Source organism: Watersipora subatra, chromosome 3, assembly GCF_963576615.1.
Source record: "Watersipora subatra chromosome 3, tzWatSuba1.1, whole genome shotgun sequence".
Taxonomy (NCBI): domain Eukaryota; kingdom Metazoa; phylum Bryozoa; class Gymnolaemata; order Cheilostomatida; family Watersiporidae; genus Watersipora; species Watersipora subatra.
This window is the reverse complement of record NC_088710.1, coordinates 65,804,391-65,822,757: the sequence shown is the minus strand read 5'-3', so window position 1 is coordinate 65,822,757 and position 18,367 is coordinate 65,804,391. Positions and strand designations below refer to the sequence as shown.

Below are 18,367 nucleotides of genomic sequence, written 5' to 3'. Positions count from 1 at the left end.
GAATATTGATATGCCATGTGAGCAGTGCCCACTTGTCATCCTATATTGCAGAAACTAGTGAGGAAGTTTGTGATTGTTAGACTTCATATTTTATGTAAAAACATACCTCCGCCTCACAGTCAGTGCAGTTTGGTAGCAAAAGCATGGCCATGCGAACACTAGCTCAGAATATTCATCATTAAGTGTTGTTGAAATTTGATGCTTTCTGTATTTTTACTGTACTCATTCTTGTTGACTAGTATAATATGTATATATGTTATAAACATGTGTAAGTCAGCCATTGCACACAGAATACTACATTGGCGTACCTTACTATAGTACTAGTACAGCTTAGCTTCTTTGACTTGTTTATTCGAAGTTAATAATTTTTATTGTAACATTACTATGAAAGATTTTCTGTGTAGTATAATATGCTCTTTTAGTATTCAGTTTTCATTATGGAAAGTTGTTCAATTTTTATGTTTTACTTCATACTTCTCGCACGTTTAGTTAAAATCATTGTCCGTAATAAATTTGCGGTTGTCCATTAATTTGCATAAAACAAGCCTGTTTATAATTTTTATGAACAAAAAAATTGGCAAGTGATGATATTATAAATATAATTATCATTGTGAATACATTAAACTGTTTGTTTGGCCGCCCAAAGTTGTGAAATTGCAAGTAAACACAATTTAGCTAAGACATTCTAGTGCAGATAATAGGAGTTATTTACTATGAAGTAGCAGAAAACCTGTAAATATGGAGTTGTCACTTCTATAACTGCTATGTGAGTTAGAGCAAAACCTGAGCTTTTTTGTGGTATACTTATAGTGCTCTAAGGTTACCCAAAGTAGTTTTATTAATTGATAAACAAAGACAGTTAAGAGCAGTCCATTGTAACTCTATATAAAAGTAGGCGTGGCCGATGTTTGTTTGCAACTTTCGATGCGTTTGTATAGACTCTGTTGATGGCGTAACTCTCCCTATACGACACTGGGTCGATCAACAGTCTAAAAATGTTTTATTCGGGAAAGTTGTCTCGATTTCACTAAGTAGCATTTTTTGCTGCACAAAAGCTGCTTTTTGAATCTTTAAAATACCTATCATCAGTTGGTAAGTTTAGTCATATAAGTCGACGATGACTTTAAAAAGGTTGAATTACGAATACAAGTGTACTATTACTATCGAGTAAGTATTAGTTATCGGCGTGTGTACAATTTATTTAATGCAGCCCAATTTTCTTGAAGAAACTAAATTGTAGAAAAGGGCATTAGTGTCATCATAGAATTGTGTAAAAACTCTAGATAACATTGCAACTTTGAATAAAGCTAGCCAATGTACAAGTTGTTCCCTACGTTCATTATCGTTTTACGTAAGGTATTTATTTTAAAAGCCTAAATTTTAGAAATAAGATTTAGCTTACTTTTTATTGTAAAGAAATACAACACAGAATGATTAGTAATTTGGCTCACCAATAAAAGTATAGCTGATTCATACTCAAATATTTATATTAAGATTCTGAAATAATATGGCAAAGCGAGTGAAAAGATATTTTTCGTTATGAAACTACCTTCCTGGGTCAAACCCAAATCTTGAGTGTTGATGCAGCAAATGACTGACAGGATTTTACTAAACAGTTGAATACTAATGAATTATAAATGTTATAATGAAGGTACAAATTTACGTTGCCACAACTCAAGGATAGTATCGAGTTTTTGCACTCGCGTGGGTGTGCAAAGAGGGATAACAAGTGATAGGTGCTAGACACCAGGCACATAATTATGGGGAACGTGCTGTTCTATTCTGCGGGCATGTCTTGGGTTAGCTTGCTGTCTCTAAGGTGCTGCTGAAGGTCACAAGAGTTGGTATTTAAATCTATTTACATGTTGTTTAAATTATTTTGCCTGCAAATAGAGGCTTTTTAGTAGGAATATGTTTTAATTTTAGAATATTTTCTGCAATAAAGCAGAATAACTAACTAACTATGAAATTTAAAAAGCTCTGCACAGAAAATGAAGTTTTAAGGACTACTACGGAAAGTGTGGATTTTTAAATTGTAGTTATCAATAAAATTCAACTTCAAATGTTTGTTCCGTCTATAGGTAACTTATGAATGTTTTTTCTTCTGGTTGTGCTGAACAAGGATTTGCTGGTTGACTAAAAAGGTCTCAATGTGATGTAGGAAGTTTAAACTAGTTAGTATGTATAATTAGTATGACACATAACTAAATAGCAGTCGCTCTTGAAACATAAAATATAAGGTTTTTTTCCAGCTATTTTATTTAACAAAACACTTGTTCATGTATTGAGTTTAATAATGATGTTTACCTAAAATTTGTGGCTTGCAATTTTACATTCTACAAAGCATGAGCTGCATCAACTTATACTTAATCTATGTAGAGTTATTATGCCCAGACTTGTTCGTTTTGCCGCACAGTGCTGCTAAGTGTCACTTGTTCCAATCATGTTATTAGTTTTCAAAATGGAATGCAGTGTTTCATTAGAATTTTGAAACATCTGTTATTGTTTATTGTTTTAGCATTGACCTGTTGAAACTAACTCTCATCAGTAGATCTGGTGCTGGAGCAGTTGAAGAAGCTATTTGAAAATCAACACACACATCTAATAAACAGACACATGCACGGATGGCAAAAACTAAGTTATGCATTCTAGAGGATTTTGTTAAGGTCTTCAAGACATTCAAGGGGTTTTCATTCATATTGAATAGTTGGTCATACATGCTATTAAGTCTAGCGTTAGCTATTAATTTGGCTGGTGCATCACCTTATCCAATGGAAGACGTAATCTCAGAGAAGTTGTCAGTCCATACTTCACAAAAAATAGAAACAGTTGACATATCCGCTAGACTCGTTTACAAAGATGGACATATAGGCGAATATTCGTTACATACTCTACAAGACACAGACAAATTTCATAGTTACATCTCTACATATCCTGATCATTTAGAGCTAGTCATCAAAAAATCTTCTAACCATTCCTTTATTGTATATCTGACTAGGAATTCTCATATTATTCCTAAAGGCTTTGTAAAAAAATATTTCAGTAAAACTGGAGAAGCTATTATAGAGAAAGATAGCAAAGATCGTCCACTTTCAAGATGTTTTTTTACTGGAAATGTGTTGAGTGTTTCTCACTCTTTGGCTTCCTTCAACCTTTGTAATGGTATTAAGGGCGTAATCGAAGTGCCTAAAAAAGGGTATTCTGTAGACACTTTTGTCACAGATGGGAAGATTTATTATCACTGGAATGAGCAAGATGTTAAGAATACAAGTGGACACACTCAGTGTGCTACAGAAGTTTCAAATATCAGCAAGCCAATGTACAACAACTTGCGTCACCGAAATCGCTTTGGGAGGGAACTGCGGCTCCCCGCTGGGGTGACAGCTAGCACCAAATATATTGAACTATATGTTGTCATGGACCATGCACTTTTTCGCAGGACAGGCTCTTTGGATGCCACAATTATGAGAGCAGTAAACATGGTTAACTATGCTAGTGCCCTCTATCGACAGCTAAATATGTATCTTGTACTTGTGGGGCTAGAAGTTTGGAACGAAGGAGACAAAATAGACAACAAGCCAGCAAATGATACAGAAGGAGAGTATGATCCAGACTGGATGCTTGGAGAGTTCAACAAATATAGGCATTATATAATTAGCCGAGAGACACCAAATGACAGCGGTCAGCTTTTTTCAGCCCTTAATTTTACAGGGAGTACGATTGGAAAGGGTTCTAGTGGAACAATTTGTATGCATACAGATAGTGGTGGTGTTACTTATGATGAGTATGCTAACATCTATACTCGGGCTGCATCTACCATGGCTCATGAACTTGGCCATAATTTGAATATGGGTCATAGCAATAACGAGGAAATTATTAACGGCAAGAAATGCGAGTGTGACTATCCTGGAGATCCAGACTTCCATCCCTGTCTCATGTACTCCTACTCAAATAGTAAGCTGTCCTTTGGCTAGTCACAATTGCTTGGAAAATCCACATGTGGTTTTAGTTGAACAAGCTAGTTTAAACTAGTGTGGAGCTGTCCTTACAATGCTTCAGTTTGTTGTAAAATAATGACCATTGCGGAAGGGTAGGCTCTCATTAGCGAAGCAGCTGCATACCTGCTTTTTGCTTCGTTGTTAATACACTCTTTAATTCCATTATTTTATTGCTCATAGAAGACCACTTCAATCGCGTTATATCAGCCAGTAGTGCTGAATACACACAGAGCAGCTTGTCAGGATGTTGAGGGTGCTGTGGCTATCTAACTTTCAACTCAGTATTAAAGTTGATTTACTGTGTTGGCCACTTTCTATTGTTGACTTTTCATCTAGTTAAACTATTTGAGTGTCAGTGTAGATCTTTGCGGATGAGATAATTCCTAAAGTTATCCAGCTCATGGAAACGACTTGTAGAATTCTTTTCCACGATGTGGACAACTTCGCTATTCAGATTAAAAATAAAAACAAGTGTAACAATTTACCTCGAAAAGCACTAATGGTTTAACTTGATGAAATTTTGTACGCAGAGCTGATGTAATACATACTAACCATAGAGTATATCTGATAGACTAGATATGTTTGGAACTTCCACAGTTCGGTTCTGCTCAGTTTTTTTTACCACCATACATTACTGGAAAGGTTATAGGTAAATATAGTTCTTTTCTGGTATTCATTCAAAGTCATGCGGAGAAATGAATAGGAAGTGCATTATCATTGTGTACAGAATATTATTCTCAGAATGTGTATATAAGTTAAATAGCTGGCAGATGGGACATGACCAATCAGGTTTCACCAAACAACTTCTGTAGTAAAACCTCAAGTTATTAGGGCTTACTGTTTATGAAATTTGCGTTTCATGCTAATTTTTAAAAGACTCTGATTGAAGTTCACTTATGGTTCTCTAACATAGAAACTGGCTAGCCTGTCTGAGTTATGTAAGTTGAAATCGCTGCTTCGGTATTGCTCTATACAAAAAGATTCATCTTTTTCGGGCTTTAGCATACAAGCTCGCTACGAAATGGTCAGAATGCACAAAAGACAAGCTGGCGAAAGACTTGGAGCTAAACCTTGGAGCGTGTTTAACGAATGAACCAGAAAAAGCATGGAAATTAGGAAATTCTCCTATCTGTGGCAACTTCTTTGTGGAAGAAGGTAATATGATGGTAAAAGTATCATAAAAACATGATCAGAAATGTTATTGATTGATTCAGTCATTAACATTGATGTGGATTGTTGAGCATGTAAATAGCTCGTAACTATTGGAGCGAGTGAACCTCGTGATTGACTCCAGTCAATGTCAGTGAACCAAGACAACTTGTGCAGTGATCCTAGAGTTTTTTGCTATGAGTCACCAAAAATTCTAACAAATAGAATCTGTGTCAACTGTTTGAAACCTGCTGTCTTGACGAAGGGCAGCTCGTATGTATTAATATTCAATTTACATGCATGTCTTCATTTTTCATTCAATTATATCAAAACATGTATCTTCCAACTTGCAATATTAGAAGGTACACGTGCCCATAACCTTTTTTTCCTTTTATATGTGCACTCTTCACATGTTTTTCAATAAGCCATTTTGACTGACACAAGTTGAACTGACACAATTTTTACACATTTTAGAGATACAATTTTCAAAGGTGAACTCGGTTTAGAAAACGTTGAACAAGGAATTCGGCCATTGAAAATTGACACATTCATGCTACTGACTTTGAGACTTCTCTTGTATGAGTTCTGGAGTTGTTATTTTAACACTCGTCAGTGGGTAGAATTAGATGTTATACATGAAGTTTTTATAAATTTTATTTTGGGAGATTTCGTAGATCAACTGACAGCTATCACAGTTCTATGTCTTACAAAATCAATGCTTTAGACAATGGATCAAATTTTGGTCATGGACAGTGGCTAATTGATGACTTGTGAAGTATTATTGAGATTGCTGTCTCTATAGAGGTATATACAAGTACAAGCTGTGTATCGTGTTATATATCGACTTTTGCTGTCCCTAGAGGTTTGACTGCCATACTATGTGATAATGATGTTATAAATCTGGGTAAATCAATGTTTCTATGAACTATGTCAATTACATCATCTACTTACTCTTGTGTTTATTCGAGTGAATTCATGTGTGTATGTGTATGTCCAGGCAGGCTATTGTATATATGTCTATTTCTATGCAGGTTATATGTATGTCTAGGCAGGCGATTTCATATATGCCTTGGTAGACCATTTTGTATATGGTTATATCTAGCCAGGTACCTGTCTATGTAGGAGAAGAATGTGATTGTGGACAGCCAGCTGACTGCAACAGCAAGTGCTGCAATGCCTCGACTTGCATGCTCTTCCCTAATGCTACCTGCGCAACTGGTATGTAGCTATGCAATTAGCCCTTCATTTTATTGAGTGGCATTCCTTTGCTCTTTTTCTCTCTCTCATTATTCATCTTTTTCAGTTTTCCCATGTCACCCTGTCAAACAGAATTGAAATCATTATATTCTCTGTAATTTGCTCATAAAATGACACAGCATTATTTGAATACCAATGTGGGTGGTAGAATAAATCAAGCTTGATTGCATTTCCTTCTCTAATCACCTTATTTAATATGGCCACTGGCACTGTTATTGGTCTGAATCACTGTCAACAAGACAATATGTCTAATTTTCCTAGAACAAACATCAATGCTTCTGGGAACACATACATTACAATTTTACATTATACACATTACAAAATTTGTGAATGGGTAGTTGTTATATTTTTACATAAAGTAAGTATAGTATGCCATGGACTTTGTAAAAAAGTAAAAACGGTTTACAGGAATATAACTGTCATGGAACTAGTTCTTGCCTTCTGGCAGAATAGTAAACTAAAATAAATTAAATAATAACTTATAAGCAATAAACTAAAAATAAATCTGACATTCTTGAGAAGACTACCAGAGTTTAGATTTTGAACATCAATACTTCTTAAAGTCATTTTATTGGTTTTAGCTCCAGTTTCTTTTCTTCTTGGTCTTCGTTGCAGTTTAAATATAATCCAACCATCTTCCACATTTTCAACTATGTTAACACATGCGACAGAAGTTGTTAATGTTAATATATGAGAGAAGTCATAAATGTTAACATGTGTGACAGAAGTCAAAAGTGTTAACAGGTGTGAGATAAGTCGTAAGTGTTAACAGGTTTGACATAAGTCATAAATGTTAACATGTGTGAGAGAAGTCATAAGTGTTAACAGGTGTGAGATAAGTCGTAAGTGTTAACAGGTTTGACATAAGTCATAAATTCTAACAGGTGTGACAGAAGTGATCAATGTTAACAGATGTGAGAGAAGTGGTAAGTATTAACAGGTGTGAGAAAAGTCATTAGTGTTAACGTGTGAGAGAAGTCATAAATGTTAATAGTTGAGAGAAGTCATAAATGGTACCAGGTGTGACAGAAGTCATAAATGTTAACATGTGTGATAGAAGTCATAAATGTTAACAGGTGTGAGAGAAGTCATAAGTGTTAACGGGTCTGAGAGAAGTCAAGTGTTAACAGGTGTGAAAGAAGTCATAAGTGTTAACAGGTGTGAGAAAAGTAAATAGTTTCGTGATTACAACCTTTTAATCTATTAGCCTAAACAAAACATGAAGTTGTCTTCCGTAGCCAGTCATTTACTAGGGAAGATGCTTGTTGCCATTGATTGGTCATTCTATTGCGATTAGTCATGTAGTTTTATGGCGCATCTGCTTTCTTTTACCTTTACATGTGGAGGTAAATACATGTATAAGTAAATTTCATTTTGTTGTACTATTAATGTATGTAGAACTTATAAAAACATATTTATCCATGTACTTTCTGGTCATAATAATGAATAGCTGCATAGCCACGATGAACATTTAAAGTATTACAATAGAATTGTATTTCATCGCAAGATTTAATGTGTAAAACATCGCTAGCTTCGTTATAGCAATATGGCATAGACCTACCTGTTTTGTAAATATGTAATTAAAACATCTTGTTGGCTATATCGAACAACCAGGCATTATTGTGTACTATAAACTTGTTTATAGCTTTTTCTTATAAAAACTATTCTAGTAAGGTTGACCAGAACAATTAAACATATTTGATGGATATGTTGCATAAATGGTGTAAATTTTACTGACATAACCTTGTTCATGTTTACTTCTCACGAGATCTGGCGTATAATCGGTTCGGCTAGTGTATAAGCCAGTCGTAATAGTCATGTAGCCGGCTATTTGTCCAGTTAAAAGTCTACTGCACTGCAATGTTGTAAAATGCATGCATTGAAATACAGATGCAATAAAATGCAATGCAGAAAACGCAATGCAGTCGAATGTAATGCGGTAACATGCAATGCGGTGAAATAAAATGCAGTAAAATACATTGCTGTGAAATTCAATGAGGTCAAATGGTGGTAGTTATGAGACTTACAGAGGTAGTTATGAGACTTACAGAGGTAGTTATGAGACTTACAGAGGTCGTTATGAGACCTACAGAGGTAGTTATGAGACTTACAGAGGTAGTTATGAGACTTACAGAGGTAGTCATGAGACTTACAGAGGTAGTTATGAGACTTACAGAGGTAGTTATGAGACTTACAGAGGTAGTTATGAGACTTACAGAGGTAGTTATGAGACTTACAGAGGTAGTTATGAGACTTACAGAGGTAGTTATGAGACTTACAGAGGTAGTTATAAGACTTACAGAGGTCGTTATGAGACCTACAGAGGTAGTTATGAGACTTACAGAGGTAGTTATGAGACTTACAGAGGTAGTTATGAGACCTACAGAGGTGGTTATGAGACCTACAGAGGTGGTTATGAGACCTACAGAGGTGGTTATGAGACTTACAGGGGTGGTTATGAGACTTACAGGGGTGGTTATGAGACCTACAGAGGTAGTTATGAGACTTACAGGGGTGGTTATGAGCCTCTCACTGGTGGATAAAGTGTCTGCTTTATGTAACAGAGAGCTTGATTTCTTTCTAGATTTTTTATTTGGGTATACAAAGCTGATTTGAAAAATGAAGCCATTAAAACTAGATAGGAACTTATCAGACAAATATACATACATTCATGTAGTTGTTGTTTGACTTGCATACCAGACAATAATATAAATACAATTTGATGACAACATTATTTAGTGATGATGCACTGGGTTACTGTTGTTTGCTTCATTTTATGCGTAATGATTGAGCAATTCAGAGGCAACTAACCAATACATTGACCACATCACCGCATGCTTGTTCATGCAGTTGATAGTTCATAGCGACTCACTAGTTTGCATTCATTGCTTTAATAGTTTTTCCCTTGAGTATCATTGGTGATGCATGTCACCTAAAGCCACTTCAAGTGCTCTGGTAGAGCAGGCTTTCATGGACTGCCTGATAGTGTACAGTAAAGGGGTGGCCACACGAGAGCCGAAACGAACTAAACGACGCAAAACGACGTCGGTGTCAGTTGTAAACTGTTTGGCCGAAGACATTTTTGGCCAAAACGAACCATTTCGGTCCTGCTCGAAATTCTGTGGCCGAACCCCTGTTCTTATTGGCTGGTTAAAATTCTAGCGAGCAGGCATCACATTTTTCTTTACGTATGTGTGTGTGAGCAAAGTTGAAAAAGAAATGAGACGATCTTTTTATTTCGTTAATTAAACAACATGAAGCAATTTACGACAAGGCTCACCCGGACTACATAAAAAAATATGGCGTCATTTACAATATTTGGTCCTTCATTTCGAATGTAATGAGAGCACAAAATTATATGGAATTCGTTGGTAAATAAGTAAAATAATTAAAAGATGTCATCCATTGCCATATGATGATATATTGTAAAAGGATTTTGCCGGGCTTTACACAGGCACAATGTAGCTTGTGACTGTGTTGCATAAATGTAAGAGAATGGGTGTGATTTTCTTGCGTGTAGAATAGAAGTAGATATGTAGAAGTAGATATGTAGAAGTAATATGTCATACTCATCCTGATGAAGAATCGTTGACTGATTTATTTATGTAAAACCACAGTACTATGATAAAGACTGTTTTTGTTTGTTATGTATTCAGCATAGAAAAACATACATATGTTAACAAAAATATAATTTTGTTGATAGGAAGGGTTGGCAAAATCTTTATATAAAATGATTTGTTTTGAGCAGCTGAACGATCTTGTGATAAATCTGCTGCGTACTTATAATTAATAATTGTTCCTCAAAGTTTTTGTTCACAATAGAAATATTTAGCTCAAATACATAAAAACTACCAATGAAACAGTGTCCTGTCTCCAGGCATATTGTAGCTAGGAAGTGGAGTGACTTCGGATGCTGTGTGACATGTGGCTTAGCCGAACCGAAACAACCTCTGATTCAAACCAAACCTATGTCGGTTCGGCCATCGTGTGACCACAGCTTAATCCCTCCTACTTCACTTTTTCGACTATGGCGGCTCCGCTAAATCGCGAGTTTTCAGTGTCCCTCATTTAGTAAACCACTGTCGGTGTTATCACTAAGACATAAATGGTAGCACACATTCTATTAATATCAAAGTTTCCTAGCAACTAGCTGGTTGATGTCAGTAATAAAAATAGATTAAAATAATGAAAAACTCCGGCGCTCTAAAATGATATGTCATTCTGAATAAAGGTTAGTTTAAAAATGTAATTGTTTATAGCGAATACTAAAAAATATACAATTTTTATTACAAGCCTCCAGCAATTGATTTCCGTAAATGTCAAAAGCAGAAGATTACATTTGTTTGATCTCTAATGTACATTGATCTCTCTAGTGTGCATTGATCTCTTTAGTATACATTGATCTCTCTAATATCCTTTGATCTCCCTAGTCTACAGGGCAACACAGTCATCACAAGGGTGACGCTAGTACCAGTGTTTTGTAAGGCCTCTTATTTCTCCTCCAGAGTCTAGTAATTATTATCTAGCCTGTATTGGTGCTATTGCTTGCAGGTGCTTGTTGTAACCTAGACACTTGCTCTATCCTGCTCCAATCCACTTTGTGTCGCCCTTCCCGAGATAGCGAGTGTGACTTGGAAGAATTTTGTGATGGCAGCTCTGAGTGGTGCCCAGACGATACTTACAAGTTGGACGGTACTTCCTGTTACAACAGAGGGAATGCCTACTGCTATGACGGCAAGTGTAACAGCCACAACTCGCAGTGCCACTTCATCTGGGGCCATGACAGCGCTCGGTCAGCAAATGATAGCTGCTACAACCAGCTAAACAAAGATAGTAAGTTACTTCATGTCTCCCTCAATTATTGCAGATTGGCTAACCAGAATGCTGTGGACATTGAGTTGGCTCATAATAATTCTCTGGCGTATTCATTAGCAGCGCATGTACACTGTTACCCTTCTAATTTATTTGGTAACTAGGTTTCCATCGGCACTGGCTGACCACAGAACCAACTTTTTCATTTATTACTCATTACAACTTACTGATGCAGCTGTGGCTGTCAACTTGTGGCGAGTGATCAAATATTTTACAGTGTACTGTACTTCCTGTACTTGTTTTAACTTCCTCTAACTATATTTAACCTTACACATCTGTTTAGAGGTGACAGACTGCAAGTCATAGATTCATACTATGTTAGTCTTTTAGGAATCCTGCGTAACATCGCGGGCCTGTTCATCAATCCTTAGCAAAACTAAGAACTTCTGTTAACTAACATTACGCTATCCATAAGAGCTATCTATAAGCCGCTGCTGTATCTCTTTCTAAAATATTGTATTAACTTGAAGAGAGTTATGGGTAATTTCTAAATAGGGTCTAATAGCCTGCGAGTAGGTTAATTGTCTAGTGAGTGTTTTGTGATGATGTCAATTGTGTATCTGTGACCTTTAGCTGAATCATGTAGATAATACCAAGTCTATTTTAAAGCACACAATATCAAGTACACAAAAATAAAAACTGAAAACATACTTGCTTGGAAAAAACAAAGTTTTAGCATGAAACTAGTAATAAAATCACTTAACATTATTTACCACTAAAAATTCCCTTGTCATACAGCCCACGACCAAAGTGATAATGGAAAAAGAAAGGGTACTGCCGGTTGAGAAATGCAATATTAGCAGTCAAATTGCACTGCAGTCCAATAGCAGAACTGCAATGGTAGCTGCAATGGTAGCTGTAATGTACTGGGTGTGGGTGTTATTATGTACAACAAACAGCAATAATGGAAGGAAAAGATTATATGTTTATATCTCTCCCCTGCAATAGGAGAAATGCAATATTAGAAGTAAAATGGCAAGCTGCTGTGTAATATACACAGGCTGGAGGCTGTATATCATTGGTCATAGCAACCAATATCAATAAGTTGCGATATTTATTTAGATTTCTTTATTTATATCTAAAAAATTATGCTGAATTTAAAAATCTAAACAGATTTTAGCTGGTTGCCATAGAAATAGATGTATTTTTATGAGGAAATGTAGGCCTATTACTTAATTTTGTAGATATTAAAAACGGCTTGGCAGTACCGCGATATTAGGAACAGCCGCAGTACCATCAACAAAATCTTTAGAAAAATAATAACAGTAACATATTGCACACCATCGGTCACTATATACTTCGATCTTGTAAATTCGAATGATTATTCTTATAACCAATGATATACAGCCCCCCAAGGATAGACGACGGCTATCATATGGGCGAGATTTAATGATCGTTCTCTGTTGGGATTGTGCTAGCCTGGGTTTCGGAGCTAACACAGTTCTCGCGGGGCGGTCGCGTTGCCGTGTGAGGTTTTGAAAAACATGACGCGCTGTCATCGTGTCATTAGCTTATCCAGTCAGTAAGCCCCGCGGTTCACAATAGCAAACCTTGAATTTCTACAATGTAGGGGTAACACCTAATTTAAAAAATGGATCTATGAAAAATAAAACATTTCAATTTATCTACTTTTACTAATTTTGAAGTAGGTAGGTGTCGTAGGATATGCTTAAAGTTGAATATAATTTACCCAAAATCACCCAAACAATGGCATTTTTTCTCCTAGTTTTTGATTAATATTTTGCCACACCTAATATAAAATGACGAAGTCTTTCATCGTTGTCACATTGTTTTACTTGGCCAATAAGATGGACCAACAGGCATAGCTGTGGAGTGTAGTTTTCATACTCAAAATCTAAATATAAAACCGAATTTGGGTTATTTTACGATTGCGACTACTAATATCGTGAATGCTTGTGAATGGCAACAGGCTGATCATAACGGTGACAATATTTGGCAACTATATTGATTTGACAACAAAATGAAACCAACAGATCAGTAAAATAACCACTAGTGTTCATAATATTTGTAAATTTACAAGGGGCTTTATTCAACATATTTGTTTGTTCAGGTGTCGTGTTCGGGTTCATCCCAACAGAGCTCGATCATGAAGTAAACAGTAAAGTAAGTCGATCTTGCCTACATGATGCCCGTCGCCTATCCTTGTGGGGGCTGTATATCATTATTATAACTAAATCTCATAATAATCTTATTAAATCGAATAATTATTTTTACAATCTTTCTACAATTCTTGACAAAGACTTGGTAACATATTTAATTATGTTTATATGTGTTTTGTATCAATATTATACTTGAACAACTCTACACAAAAATGGTTAACTTTGTTGATGGGATTTCGGTACAAGGGTTTGGTAACGGCCATTGACAGATAATTTTTTGGGAGTTGTGTGCGCATATGCATTTATCATAAATCTCCCAAACAATCGCTTCGCTCGTGTTTGGTCGAGGGATTATACTGATTGTACATAGTATAGCTAGAGCATGTATAGCCAGACAATGAGTTGTTTCTATGGTGCATAGATGCAACGAGAGGTTAAAGTGCATCACTAGACAACTTAACAATGGGTGTCAATCAAATACTCACTGGCTTTCATATGGATGCATATCCTATTCATATTTTATAGTAGGTGCAACATACCGCCAACTCGTCGTAGATCTCTAAATAAATATACATTGAGAAACTGGGAAATATCTCTACCAGTTAATATCTATTGCTTTCAATTAACATGCAACACTAGTACAGCTTGTGCCCTGCGTTGCAATTTGCTCTAGCTTTTAATTTTTTATGTCATTCTAAATTTGAAGGCATACTTTTTCTCATAATTATATTTGATAATGTTGCATAAAAGCTCATTGATAGGTTGTTTCCAGTTTGCAGCCAAAACTGGATTTCTATGCGCAATAGAAGGGGAGTTATGAGTGTCAATAGAAGGGGAGTTATGAGTGTCAATAGAAGGGGAGTTATGAGTGTCAATAGAAGGGGAGTTATGAGTGTCAATAGAAGGGGAGTTATGAGTGTCAATAGAAGGGGAGTTATGAGTGTCAATAGAAGAGGAGTTATGAGTGTCAATAGAAGGGGAGTTATGAGTGTCAATAGAAGGGGAGTTATGAGTGTCAATAGAAGGGGAGTTATGAGTGTCAATAGAAGGGGAGTTATGAGTGGCAATAGAAGGGGAGTTATGAGTGTCAATAGAAGGGGAGTTATGAGTGTCAATAGAAGGGGAGTTATGAGTGGCAATAGAAGGGGAGTTATGAGTGGCAATAGAAGGGGAGTTATGAGTGTCAATAGAAGGGGAGTTATGAGTGTCAATAGAAGGGGAGTTCTGAGTGGCAATAGAAGGGGAGTTATGAGTGGCAATAGAAGGGGAGTTATGAGTGTCAATAGAAGGGGAGTTATGAGTGTCAATAGAAGGGGAGTTATGAGTGTCAATAGAAGGGGAGTTATGAGTGTCAATAGAAGGGGAGTTATGAGTGGCAATAGAAGGGGAGTTATGAGTGTCAATAGAAGGGGAGTTATGAGTGTCGATCCATTGTAAGCCGAGTTAGATAACCACATTGATGCTATCAATTAATATGCTATAAATCTGCATTTCGGTGCAAATGCTGAGAAACTTTTAGACCGCATGATCACCAAGCACAAGTTTATAGTTTTAAAATAGTAGTACAGATTCCATCGATTAGCTAAATCGTTTTTAATGTTTGTCGAAGTACCAAGACTGCGTTGAACAAGAAACTGTCATTAGCTTGATGCAATTATTAATAATTTTTATGGTGTTGTTTTCAGTTTTAATGGAAAAAGTAGAAGAGCTTTGGAGTAGGAAAACGGACTTCGATACGAATGTAAACATCGAAAGAATTAATTGTTATTGATGTAACCGAGTCATTATTAGTACAATTTTGTAGACACTTTTCTACAGATCACTTGCTATATGCTATATTACATACTTGCAATCATGTTTTATATAAGCATAGGTGTTGATCTGTCATGAGTAACTATTGATTTTCTTGTTAAAAGGTAATTTTATTTCCTTTACCAGACCCCCACTTAGTCACTCATTACAACATGGGCTGTAGTGCTACTGTCTGCTATTCATTCCACTAGTTGTTCTGCTAATGCAATTGCTCCAGCAGTCCTCCAATTACACTTCATTAGCACTCCCTATCATCTAGCTGTCTGTAGGTTGTATGTCAGCAATGACAGCTGTAGCTGCTACGGCCTCACTGGTCTTATTTTAGCTTGCTGGCGGATCTTTACTGGTTGATTCTCTCACTTGGTGGTCATCTCTCTTGATTGGCAGTATCTTGCCTTGTTGGTGGTCCTCTCTCTTGATTGGCCGCATCTTGTCTTGTTGGGGGGGTTCTCTCTTTTAAAGTGAACGTAAACACATAATTTTAACATTGTTTTATATGATTGGTAATGCATCATACAATGTTAATTGAATGAGAAAACAAAATTTTAGCAGATATTTCTACTAGTTTAGCAAGTTCAAAGTTGAAAATATATTTTGGTGCATTTACGTCAGACCATCGCTGATTCGTAATAAAGCCGTTTCTAGTAACGCTTTCTTTACTTATCCGTTAGTAATTCAACGCATTTTATTTTCTTTTAACCACAGTCAGTTAATTACGATGGGTAGATGTCGCTTTGCTAGTTGTGAATCTTACACTAGAAGTCGTAGCATAACCTTGTTTAGAGTTCCTGTCTCTCAGTCGCCAAATTTAGCAAAACTATGGCTGTCTAAGGCAAAGCGTGCCGACTTAACTTTTCGCAGACTACCTGATAGTATGATCGCGTGTGTTAGGCACATCCATGAGAGCCAGCTTTATTCAGAGCAATTTGGAACAACGACAAGATTAAGAGTGAAAGAGGGAGAGGTTCCATTCCCTATTGGTGTTGTACCATACAGCAAGAGAGCATCGTCAAACAGGAAAACCTCAACCGTAAGTAATTTATGAAGAATTTTAATTAAATATTAATAACAAATATAGTTATTTTATAATATAAATTAATAAATATAATAAATCAAAATATGTAGTACTGTACATTAGTACAAAGAGATGATTTGATATGACTGGGTGACAATGAGACTCAGGCTGAGTTGCATAAGCTACGTTTGATGTTAACCTGATTCACTTGAATTAACTTGGTTAACTGAGTAAAAGTTACTAAGGGAATTTAAATTTTCTGTTCGGTTTGAATTGCCAGAAATGCTTTAATTGTTCATAAAATATATGATTAATATTATCATAGAATTTGAATTGCATTATTATTGTTATATTCATGCTACCATTATTAATATAGGCTTTACAGATCACTTGAAGCGATTAGCCCACATGATTATATTTGTAGTATTTACGTTGTTTTGTAACGCTGTTTCATCAGAAGAAAGCCTAATTTTTACAATCTAATTATATAATAATAAATTGCAGATTTAAATTAGGCCTCAGTTTGTTATTGTTTGTGTTGGCATTTGTTTTCTTCTCTATACATTTAGCAATCATCCCATGCAAGTATACAAACCATGTCGCTAATATTCACAGGAGCTTTCCAGGACACAAGTTCATCCAGTGCTCTCATGAACCAATTGATCCGTAAGTGATGAAAAAATATATTATTTATACCCAATGTTGGCATGAAAGCTGTATGTTGAATCTAATAATATATTCAGAAATATCAAAGCACAGGGATATGTGTAATATAATACTTTATATATCACTTAAAATGCCTTTGGTTTGTGATATAAGAATATATAGTCGTTTGTTGCATAATAGTAAACAAAAATTGTACAAATGATTAAATATTCTGCAGCTGGTTGACATTTGAATAAACAAAAACCTTGCAGATTTATAATATCTTGAAAAATAACAAGGAATAATTTGATGTTTACAGAGAAATGGAAAGAAAGGTGAAATGGTTAATTCCAGGAAGTGCAGGGCATGCGAGACTGCTAAACACATAGCGTCTGTTGAACCATGGTCAACACACGGGTGCTTTAGAAAACCTCCACAGCCTCATATTAAGTTATGCACCAAAGCAAATAGACTTTGATCCCCCAGGATATTTTACAAGAATTAAACTAGCAGTGATAGATCACAACGCGAATGTGGGAAGAGAAGTTCTGACTGGTAAGCTGTATCTGCAATAAAGTTATACATGGATGATACTACACTTCAGCAAGGATACAACTTTTACAGCTTGTACAACATTAAAGATAAATTCATGCAGAGATTGTAATAACACAATTGATAGCTGGCTTTAAATTTTAATTATTATAAAATTATTATGTGATTAGTTTTATGTAAGATATTTTCTGATAAAATTAATATAACAGGCTATTCAAATTATAAATATTATGCAGTTATTTGTATAACACGATTTAGATTTATGTAATGTAAGCTGTTAAATGTGGTGTTTTTATGTCATGGCGCAAGTCAAATGATTGAAATATAATTATTTCTCAAACCATACATTATTCACTTATTCACTATACAAGTCATGAAGATCAGCTAAGTAAGGTTGCTGTCAGATTCAGTTAAAAGATTTATAAAAAACATATTTTGCTCAACTCACAACTGAACTTACATTAATTTCCTTCATCCATCATAAAAAGCTCCAGTTCATCTGCGTCATTCTGATCTTCATTTTCCGATTCCACATTTTTGAAGCCTACATAACTCCCATTTGGATCAGGCCACATTGTGCATATGTAGGCAACAACGCATGAAGGAATAACTTTCCGGTTTCTTCTTCCAAGGTACCCATAGACGAAATCTATATAGTTTCTATAAGCATGGTGTCTCTAGTTTAAATTAGTCATGTTAGTAAACAGAAGAGCATCCCCTCTGAAGCCAAGATACCTTTGATGCTTGAACCATGAGAGTTTTATGGCAACTTTCCCCAATATCTGATGTATTAGTAAATTAGACTGCAGGATGCAGCTATTTATACCGGGAATATACTGATCATTCTGAAAGTTTGTATTAGCCAAATTTTCAGGTAGCAACATACTTTTTCAATAGCTGTCGGCAAGTCAGAACAATTGCCACACTTGCAAAATTTATCTGGAGTT

The 18,367-nt window shown here is 35.6% G+C and overlaps 1 protein-coding gene across 3 annotated transcripts in view; it reads left to right on the top strand.

Annotated features, from left to right (window-relative positions):
* The first annotated feature begins 997 nt into the window (after positions 1-997).
* Positions 998-18,367, top strand: part of LOC137391922 (zinc metalloproteinase-disintegrin-like VLAIP-B) — a 30,143-nt gene continuing 12,773 nt past the window's right edge. The window contains exons 1-6 of one of the 3 annotated variants that reach the window (XM_068078483.1): positions 1,056-1,092; positions 2,082-2,178; positions 2,519-3,954; positions 5,001-5,153; positions 6,270-6,365; positions 10,956-11,237. In XM_068078483.1, coding sequence (XP_067934584.1) covers positions 2,625-3,954; positions 5,001-5,153; positions 6,270-6,365; positions 10,956-11,237 — 1,861 coding nt within the window. In that variant the 5' untranslated portion in view covers positions 1,056-1,092; positions 2,082-2,178; positions 2,519-2,624. Of the gene's footprint in view, positions 1,093-1,128; positions 1,168-2,081; positions 2,179-2,518; positions 3,955-5,000; positions 5,154-6,269; positions 6,366-10,955; positions 11,238-18,367 lie in introns of those variants that run through there. The other 2 variants (XM_068078482.1, XM_068078484.1) reach the window with 2 other exon arrangements.